This window comes from Puntigrus tetrazona, chromosome 5 (assembly GCF_018831695.1).
Source record: "Puntigrus tetrazona isolate hp1 chromosome 5, ASM1883169v1, whole genome shotgun sequence".
Classification (NCBI taxonomy): domain Eukaryota; kingdom Metazoa; phylum Chordata; class Actinopteri; order Cypriniformes; family Cyprinidae; genus Puntigrus; species Puntigrus tetrazona.
Window position 1 is genome coordinate 28,132,524 of NC_056703.1, and position 11,052 is coordinate 28,143,575.

At 38.2% G+C, this 11,052-nt stretch overlaps 1 protein-coding gene across 4 annotated transcripts in view; it reads left to right on the forward strand.

Annotated features, from left to right (window-relative positions):
- Window positions 1-4,553, forward strand: part of LOC122345675 (regulator of G-protein signaling 3-like) — a 50,868-nt gene extending 46,315 nt beyond the window's left edge. For all 4 annotated transcript variants that reach the window (XM_043240057.1, XM_043240060.1, XM_043240058.1 and 1 more), the window contains 3 exons: window positions 536-597; window positions 1,596-1,762; window positions 2,784-4,553. In XM_043240057.1, the coding sequence (XP_043095992.1) occupies window positions 536-597; window positions 1,596-1,762; window positions 2,784-2,984 (430 nt within the window). In that variant the 3' untranslated portion in view covers window positions 2,985-4,553. The remainder of the gene's footprint in view (window positions 1-535; window positions 598-1,595; window positions 1,763-2,783) is intronic.
- Window positions 4,554-11,052: the final 6,499 nt, after the last annotated feature.

Sequence of the window (11,052 nt, forward strand, 5' to 3'; positions counted from 1 at the left end):
ATTAGTGTTTTAAGTGTGCTCAGCTATGAACTGCAGAATATAAAATGTATCATGGTACAGATCTATAAATCAGTGCACAGAAGTTGTAAGTAGGTCAAAATAAAAATTACAGTCTTAAAACGCACATCTTTAAGTGCACTCTGTGATCTGATTGATGGTTTTATCATAAATAACACTCCCCTGTTAGATACAGTTTCCTTATTTGGCAGTGTCACAGTAAGTGTTAAAGCGGCAGACTGTAGGTGCTGAGTTTAGACAGACAATGAAGGCAAGAATGGGTCTTTGAGAGAAGCTGTGGGCGGAGCTTCTGGCTGACACGCAATCCAATTGGAGCTGGCTGATCCCACCCCCTCCTCTCCACAGTGGGCAGTATAAAAGAGGCCGTCCAAGAGAGACTTACTCAGACACTCACACACTCTGACCGAAGCTCACACACACACTCAAGTGACAGAAGGGCAGAGCTTCGAATGGGTCACACAATGAGAAACCTGACAGAGATGGGTTTGCTGAAAAACCGTTCTGCCTTTATTTGCAGGCCCACTCCTGAAGAAGCAATGAAGTGGGGAGAATCGTTGGACAAGCTGCTCATCCACAAATGTAAGACATATTCTCTTTATGCCATGTTTTTTCCTTGTGTGTGTAATGAACTTGTTATATTGGATGTGGTTGATTCCATTGGCTTGGCTTGAATCCACAGGGATGATGACTGCATTGTTGCAGTGTGTTAAGCATGCATGCTTTCTCTCGACTTCCTGCTCTGAGTCACTGAATGAACGGTCTGTTGAACATGGTGAATGGCTCTCATAGTAATCCTACATAAATTGAATCCTACATCCGTATGCAGTCTGAGAAAAACCACAGATAAAAGCACTCAGACAGGAACCCAGCATCCACTGCATGGTTTTTAATCAAATTCTTTCGCTTTGTGAAGTTAAAGATTAGATTCTGAGATTTGACGCAGCGATTGTTTCCCTCATATGAAAACCGGAGAGCATCCACATGCTGTTATCAGCAGGCTCTTATGCGAACGGAAAGGTGATTGCGTGCTTTGGGACGGGGCCACACTTCCTTCTATTTTAATACTGGGCGCCTTTAGAACTGAAAGGAAATCTTAAAAAATGCCTGTTAAAAATGTGTGTAATAAGGAAGTCGCTGTGATGCATGTGCTGTAATATAATCATAAGTTGGGTAAAAATGCTGGTTACATAAAAATGATCTAAAATTACTGGAAATATTATCTTTTTGCTGCAGCGCTTACCTTTTTGTGCTTGGCAGCACAGCAACCTTCAGTGCAAATAATGGGTTTATAATTCAAGTTCAGGAACTTCATTAAAATAAGAAATAATAATAATAGAATAATTATGAAAATGTTTCGTGGTGCCCAGAACATGGCAGCAGGAGTCTCGGAGGAGAACAAATGTAATTAAATCGTCGGTTGGAGTTGTGTTCTCATGTTTATGCGTTAAGTAGTGACTCAGGGTTTGGCGCTCAGTGCTGCCTCTTCAGTGAAGGCTGCCGTTGCCATGGTTCTATGTTTATCCATCCAATAACATCTCCCCTTTTCTGCCTCTTTATTTTTCCCTCTCCCTCATCAGATGGACTGGCGGCGTTTAGAGCTTTCTTGCGCACCGAGTTTAGTGAAGAGAATCTGGATTTCTGGCTGGCCTGCGAGGATTACAAGAAGATTAAATCACAGTCCAAGATGGCATCAAAAGCTAAGAAAATCTTTGCGGAATTCATTGCCATCCAGTCTTGTAAGGAGGTGAGGACGAAATCTTGTATTTAGTTAAATTTTTACAGAAAAGTTTGACACTAAAAGTCAGCCCAGATAGCAGTTGGGAATTGAGTACCGCTCACCTCAGATAAATAATGCCTCCATTCTGTATTCAGCAGCATAAAAAAGGCCGGAATTGTTCTTAAAATAATCTGCTTTGTGTCATGAGCCTAAAAAATTGGTCAAAGAAGCAGCCATGGAGGATATGATGTCATGCCTGACTAATGGCCTCCCTCTTGGCCGCACAACACAGAGCAGATAGCATGAGTGCATGTTTTCATTTTGCAAACTTGGAAAGCAGTTTGGAAACTCAAAATCAGTTGAGCAGCAGGACCTCGCAGCAATTTTTCAAGCTGTAAAGCTAAAGACTAGGCTTTGTGCCAGATTTTTGACTTTCAGCGTAAAGTTTGGTCCAGGTTTCAGCTTACTTTGACTACTATAAAGAGATCTTAACAACAGTGTGCTATTTAGGAGCTATATATATATACACACACATGTTTTTTTTCAATCCTTTTTAAAAGTTTAATAGCTTTGGTGTGCCAATATTTATGAATGGTTTTAAAGAAAATGTCTAACAAAGTTATTATGACTTTATTATGATTTTTTCACAAATTGTAAGGATTTCATAGTCAATGAAAACCATGGCTTTTTTCCCATGTGGATTAAATTTAAAAGATTTGGATGATGCGTAACGGTAGTCATAGTGCATTGGATGCTATTTACCATTTCTGCACATTAGAGAGCCATTTCCTGTTGAGTTTAGCTCCAACACACCTGCATAGAAGTTAGTATGTCATCCTGAAGACCTTGATTAATGGGTTCAGATGTGTTTAATTAGGGATACAGCTCTGCTGGAAGTTGGCCTGGAGCAGAAGGTCTATAGACGGCCCATAAATGGACTAGGAGAAATCCACATACAAGCTTTCTATCTATACTGTCAGTAACCTAGATGTAGCATGAATTAAATGTCTCTTGACTTGGAAGTAATGACTTTTTGTTTGTCCTCCAGGTGAATCTGGATTCCTACACCAGGGAACATACTAAAGAAAACTTGCAAAACATTGATCGTTCTTGCTTCGACCTGGCTCAGAGGAGGATATATGGCCTGATGGAGAAAGACTCGTACCCTCGATTTCTGCGTTCAGAACTCTACATGGACTTAGTGAATCAAAAGAAACCCAGCACCACATCGACATCCTCCTCCTCCTAAGATGGCAGAGAAAGCGAAAAAGAGAGACTATATGAAGTAGCATTGAAGAGGTTACTTTCACTTAGCATTTAATTCTCATCAGCCATTCTATCTGTTAATGTGGTGAAAAGACAGGGAGTGGAGAAATGCACAAGGCTTCGTTTACAAGAGGTGAAAAAAGGTAGTGTGACCGACCTAGTGGCGCTGGACGAGTGGGGCACCACCATGCTGAATAATGCTGGTTATTCCCATTTGAATTTTATTATTTAATTGGTTTTCCAAGTGTACTGGAGACAAAGGAGGCTATTATTGCCTCTTTAACACTAAGACAGCTGGGTACTGTTTAGCATGTTTCTCTTCTTCTGCTCAAGCACTGCACCTCTCTTTGTTCTCCATTTCATGATGACTTTCCTGGACATTTCAGAAATGTCTTGTGCCTACGGGTTGGATGTCTGGATGGCACGTAGAAGACATTGATGATCATGCACTTATCGCTCAGTGGTGTTCCTGTGAACCTTCCTCCATGTCTGTCGACTCCATATCACATGAAGGGGTGCAAAAAAATGCTGGCACAACCCTCATTTAATACACACATCATAAATAAGTGTACAAACGCTCTAGAGGACTGGACCAAACCGCATCTGAAGACTGGAGCATTTCGCTCTGAGCTTGAAATGGACTGTTTTTGGTCTCTAAAGACTATACAAAACATGCTTAGCTGCGTATGTAAAGCCAATAAGCCATTCATTGTAGCTTCACATTAAGAATGGAAGAGACAGTATTCTCAGGACATTATGGCACTCAACTATGAAGCTTCCAGACCTACTTAACCTTCTGTTTCTAAACTTAAAATGTTGTTTTTCCGGACTTTAGGTTTAATCATGCACTCTATATTTAATAGGGCACAAGGTCAGTTAGGATCTTCCCTATATTTGTTGATAAGACGACATGTTTTACCAATACAAAAAAATTTAGTTATTTATTTAGAGGTTTCACTGGTTGCTTTGTTCATTGCACTCAGCTGAATTTCCCTTTTCCACTTTGATCCAGGTCCACAGCTGTCCTGAAGTAAGTGCAATATGTTTATTATTTTCATTTGTTGACTTATCTTATGGATAAGTTTACCTTTTTTATGAAAAAGACAATAGATTGAGCTCTGTATTAATTTTATTGTAAGTTACAGGTAATGTAAGAATTACATTAGTACACAAATTATTGTAACTGTGTTTCCCTGGCAGCAGGCAGCCGGGTTAATGGATGTATATATAATTCTTAAGAAAAAATGATAAAAAGATAAAAACACACAAGGTTTTGTGGGTGCCATGAGGCGTTGCTGTACCTATGTAAATATGTGAACCTTAAAGCTATAAAATGACATGTATTGTTATAAATCGGGGGGGAACAGGTATGGTCGTCCTCTGCCTTGGACGTACACTGCTTGTAAGTAGTTTTATGAAATGTATTTTATCATTTTCACTGTTTACAATTCCAACGCATCTCCTAAGATAGCAAGTGCAAAAGAAAATAGAGATTTACAAAAGCCAGTGTCATTGCAAAACACAAATAAAACATTTAGATGGTAAAATTGAACAACATTGCCTCCTGCCTCTCATTTATTATTATCTTTTTTTTTTCCAATTCTTACACAGTTTAGCCTTTTTAATTATGTATACACACACACACACACACACACACATATATTACTTTAAATTTTTTATATACAAAAGGTATTATTATTTTCATGACAATTTAGACAGTTTTTTTACAAATATTAATCATTATATAATCAGTAACAAAAAATCAAGTGTAAATCATTTGGATGCATTACAATGAGTTTTTAGGTGGGGCAAATAATTAACATTAAAATACAGCATTAAATATTTAATTAAATTCCTCTTTATTTCATAACATGACTCTGTAATATTCATCAAGTCCCTTTTCTCAGGATATCCCATCTTTTAGAACTGAGGATCAAACAAATCCCAAGAGAATGTGTTGTTTTACCAGAGGAGATGTGAATGAGCTTTAATCTAGGGTTTGCCTCTCTTGCAGTCTCAACACTGCAAATAGCAGCAATTGAGTGACCTCTTCAGTGAGTTGTCAGGGAAATATCGGCTCTCCTGCCAGTCGCCGCTGAGAACCCGTGGCCCTTGATTGCTGCAAGCGGCTCTGCCAACCCAACAAGGACACTTTATCAGAATGAGCTTCGCAATAGTCATGGCCACCTGGCAGATCTGAATGCTCTCATGAGCAGCTGTCTGCTCTTAGTCATTGGAAAAAAAAGGGAGAAACAGAAAATTCTGGAAGGGATCGAAACAAAATTCTAAATGTTTCTCTTTTGATCTTGATTTCTTTGCTTTTAAATAATATAATTAGTGAACTGTGTAATCTGCTGATTATGCAGAGTAAATACGAACCAATCAAGTACTCAAAAATAATTACATTTTTGCTGTTGATGTTACTGGCACTCCAGTTCCCAGCATGCTTTGAATAGTTAGACTTGATGGTGCTAACGTTCGAAACGTTTTGAGAATAATTTTGGTTACACTTACCTTACCCTTGGGTGGATGATTGGAGCGACTATGTAAAGCCAGATACATAGTGGCATCACCCTCGCCTTCACAAAAGTTATTAGCGAGTCTCCCTGATGCCAAATACACAGGAAAAGCCTGTTTATAAATGAATACCATCTAATACCCCCAATATTCCTTTTAAGGAATGCCACACAGTTTGAATTGAATCACTTGTAGGCTAACCAACAAAATATATAATTTGTATCATGCTTGCATAACAATCACCTGACATGCTGAGATGAAAGTGGCGAAAGCATTTTGAGTCAGTGAAAGGTATCCTGGTTTTGGGGGTGGCTTTACTCTATTGAAACTGCTGATAAAATGAAAGTTAATAAATCTGAGAAGCTACTGCAACTTCCTCATGGTGGACAGTTGACATTTTCCATCTGAATGGCCTTGGGACCAATGACATTCCCCACCTTTAAGGTACAAGAGATATTTATCAAGGTGAACTGAATCCAGAGTCACTGTAAACACACACCTAGAGCAGTGGGCAATCAAATTTCTTGAATCTCTCCTCGGGTACTGGGATAGATCTGTACGTGATGTGTATAATGGCAGGATTAGAAGCAGTAGTCCACTCTAAGGGATAACTGGATGATCTGTTGAAGCTTTATGTTATCGACTACAACAACAAGTTCTAGTGTCTTTGTTAACTCATGGAGATAAGTGGCTATAAGAGCAAGCTCATTCCAAATATAATCACTTAGATATTCAAAGGTGAATGACAAACATGTTGACTGACTGGGCAACTGGACCTTCCTGCCTCTATATCGTAGAACCCCACTATACATCTTTCCTCATCAGGAGAGAGATGATGTATGCAATTCTTGTTCAGTAAAGACTCATTATGACTACTCACTCATTGAGACACCTCAAATACCAGACGATAAAGCAAAAATATTTTGCACTCTGTCATGGTGCCAGAATAGCATGCCAGGGTTACCATAGGCTAAAATAAACTGACACTGTGAGAGGTGGCTCTGTGGAGCTGATGTGGAACCCACTGAACCTATAAAGCTGCTTTATGGATTATCGGTGACTTTGAAATACCTGCTTGTGAGCGGCAAGGGTTTGCTGGGAAAATCACTAATAATAGTTTTACTAATAATTTGTAATGGAAATTACAGTAGCAACTTCACCTCTTCCTTGACATTCCATTACAGTCTTTAAATAGAGTGTGCTTTACTGGCTTGAATCCCCATTGGTAGGCATGCTTTGTAATCTGTCAGGCAGTTGTTTGTCATCCACAAAATCCTTCTCAAGATAAATACAGTATTTTTAATTTCTCATTCGTCTATGTATTTGAATCATTTTCTCAACCAAGTTTGCAAAGCGCTGTTTTAGCACTGTTCTAGAAATGTCCTCCTTCTATGAGGACAATACACATGCCAGATATGGGCAGACAGGACTTTTTCCAGATGTTTATCCCCCAGTTTACTTTAATTAATTGCCTTCCCAGAGTCACTTCCCCAACAACTTCCATTTCTGTTTTGCCTGTTTCCTGAGAAATTATAATTGCATTGTTTTAAACTGACAACTGGAAACATAACTTTGCCAAATCTGATTCTCCATGACTGTGAAGGCCTAGCAAACGAGGAAGCTGTCAAAACTGGATATGAGTTATGCTCGGTATGGCCCTCAAATAACTTAAAGGAATAGTTGACCCAAAAATTAAATTCTATGGGTGTCAGTTGGAGACCCAAAACAGCCTGGTTACAAACGTTTTCCAAAATTTCTTCCTTTGTGTTCGGCAGAGCAAAGAAATTCACACAGGTTTGGAACTACTTGAAGGTGAGCGAATGATGACATTTTTGGAAGAACTGCTCTTAAGTAAGTCTCCCTACTTACTCTCAAAGAAAATCTGACTAAAGTGTGATTTGTTTTGTTGTGCAAGACTATTAGAGTTTTGCAATCCTCCACGCTGCAGAGGTTTCGTCCTTATAAAACTAGCTGACGCTTGAGACTCCCACGTTTTTGTCATTTTATGATTGCTGCTTGTTGTTTTTAGATCTTATATTAACAATATCTCATAGTAACAGTAATAATTTCATGAAAATAGTCAATAACAGCATCATTACATAAATAGGTTTAAGTCGGAGATACTGTTGCAATTTCAGATTTTTCTTGAAAATCAGCCCTCAATGTACAAGTAAATCAGAATTAATGTGCTCACATTGTACTATGCATAATCATTTGAGAACAGTTGATCTTGTGGAGAGAAATATTTCTGTTCTCTGCTAAATCTTTAACCAAATGCTTTGCTCAACCAATTATTCTATTTTCTGTCCATTTCTGTCCAAAGCTATGGCATCTACAATGTGACTTACTGACTTACATAAAATACAGTTAAGTTAGTTCAACAGAGACTCATGTCAATAAGATAAGACAGCATAGATTATCAGGTTGAAAAAATTTTTTGTAACATTTGTCTCAGAAATGTCGCTCCAGTGTTTAATAAGCCTGAACGAAACTGATCTAAATCCAACAGCATGCCCATTGTTTTCTGCCCACACACTGACAAAGCATAAAATGATTCAAAACCTTTACAAGATAAATAAAACATCCAGTTTTGACACCATTACCTCATTTTAAATTGTCTTTTGAACTTCCTATTTCATTATTTGTTATACGTTGTAAAATTCCATTTGCAATGTGACATTAAGCAGCTCGACCGCACCAGTGAGTCATCAGGGTGGAAACATAAGAAAAAGACTATTTGAATAAGAGCAAATGGACTGAAATAACCTGTTTAAGTTAATGTGACGCACATGAAGATGTCAGTGATATTTCCATAAAGCTCCGACGTAATTCATAAAACAATACAGTATACGAGCGTTTTGCAAATGGCAATAAAACAATAAATGTTTTATGTGAATGAACAAATACTTGCCTTGTAGATTGATCTACATTTTAAGAAGTCTGGTCAGTTATTTTAATCCACCATAAACTACAAAGAAATATTTTTAGACAGTTTATGGAAAGTCATGTTGGGTTCTTGCTGTCATTCAACTCATCCACTATGCTCCAGGATTAAACCCATTATCTTCTCCTACTTAAACTGTAAATTTTTTTCTTTAACCAGATTACAGGCATCACACTGGGAGAGTTGTGCAGTGAAGCAGCCTAGCAACGGGCCAGACTTACAACCTCTTGCTCTGCTTGAGTAGGAAAGTTCACTGACAAACCTTGCACAGTCATCTATTTGTATATTAGTCCCCACCCTGTCTCTCCCCCATTATATAGTTAATGTGACTCACACTGTTTGTGGCCACCAACACGGACATCAGAGGGAAAAAAGAGTTAAATTAACTAAATGAATCAAGACTTAACATTACATCACTCATAGTCTGAGCAGACAGAGTGGAAAAAGGGCAAACATGATCTTTTGTAGTACTTTTATTCTCTGTATTATAAATTTTCTCAAGATCTTTTTGATTGAACTGTGGTTCCTTGGTCAACACAACTAACTCGGCAAAATCAGGATGTGCCCCTGGATTGGTAGGTTTTAAAGCATGGATGCTGGTTTAAGCTGTTCCTCAGTTGGTCATGTGCTGGTCCTAAGCTGGTCGGCATCCAACAGTGGAAACATACCTAACCAGCGTATGCTGTTTTTTAGAGTTATAGACACGTGTTCTCAGTCACCTGCCCTATGCTGTAGCCAACAGTAAACAGTGCTGTGTATTACATTTAACCTGTTTTCTGTTGTGCTGTGAAAAAAGCATAAAGCTAGTGTGTGATAGTAATAAATAAATTTCCCATAATCTGATACTGATGAACACTGACCAATGCACTCTAAACTCTAAAACGTGCATATGCTGATATTGTTTTAAAGCATTCCAGCTGGTTTGAGCTAGTTTAAGATCGTCCTCAATTGATCATCAGCTGGTTTAAGATGGATATAAGCTGGTCTTGAGCTGGTTATGTGCTGGTGCTGAGCAGGAGCTAACCAGCTAAGAACCAACTAAAGATCATCACAAACCAGCTATGCTTTAAAACATATCTAACCTATCTATCATACGCTGTTTTTTTCAACAGGTTAGCTTCCCTAGATTACAGCTGAAGTTATGGTTAGAGCTGTTTTGCACCATCACATGACACTGTCCATCGCAGACATTGATCTCTTCACGTGAACCGCACGTGAGGCAGTCTCGAAAAACAACTCAGTCTTAAAGTCTGGAATCAGTCTTAAAGCACTGAAACATAACAGCTGTGTTTTTAAACGTTTCTTAAGAATGACTGAAGACATTGCTTCAGGTGAACACCATTAATAGCGCTTAGTGTTTAGAAATGTGTTCCAGTTCTATTATGGGTATCTCTTCATCATTTGGTTCACAGTCGCATAAGTTGTTTGTAACACAACTCAAATGTTCCCAGCTCTAAAAACATACATCGGTGAAACAGTCCATGTGACATTAGCGGCTCAACTTCAGTTTTGGAAGCTACAATTTTTTTTTTTTGCGCAAAGAAAATAAAAATAACATAATTTACTCCTCCGAGTTACGTCTTCCTCAATTTTAGAGAGTATCAAAACGCATACGCACCCTTTCCTACATGCACTTTCCCATCGAACGTAAACAATGCTGATTACCTCAAATATGTTTTTAAGTAATCTCCAAAATGGCGGAAGACTTAACTCAGCAAAGAAGAATTATTGCACAAAAAAAGCTGAGCAACTGTTTTACCTATGTGTTTAGTAATGTTACATTTCTGGACCTGAGAACATTTCAGTTTGTATTGAATGTTCAGTTGTATTAACATAATCTGAATTAGCGCATCAGAGTTTATGACGATAGAATAAAACAAGAAAATAATTAAATTGTATGATTATCTGCTGAGAAACTTGCAATGTCTGCATATTTAAGATTTAAAAACCTTTTGTGTGTGCTGCAACCAGATTTCATAAATGGTTCGGATTTTAAACTCCTGTAGCGTGAGCCCAGCTTTAGTGTTTTTTTAGCGTGACAGTTTTACTAGGTGCATTATCCAGTTGTTTGCTCACGTTAATATTCCTGTGAAACACAGCCAAACGATAAACGATCACGATAGGAAAAACTAAACAAAACAAAGAATATACTTTTTATGTGCAGTAACAGATTGTTGCTCTTAAGAAAATAGCAGAAAAATAGAAATAAATGAGCAAGAAAATTAGTTTTGAAAGTTTTGAAAATTTCACTATATGTCAAGACTAGACTAGTAGGCTATATAGCGTGTGTGGATCCTGCAGGAGGGGGATCACCAGTTTCTTCCTAATGATCCTCTCAATCCTAGTGATCTGAGTAGTCTGTTGGGTTTATATTTAGTGAGCATATCTGCAATGTATTTAGGTCCTAGGCCATTGAGTGATTTATAAACGATCCTAAATGTTAGTGGAAGCCAGTGTAAGGATCTGAGGATTGGTATGCTTAGATTTTCTAGTTGTAGTCAGAATCCTGGCAGCAGTATTCTGGATGAGCTGCAGCTGTCTAATGGTCTTCTAAGGAAGGCCAGTGAGGAGACTATTATAACTGCAAACT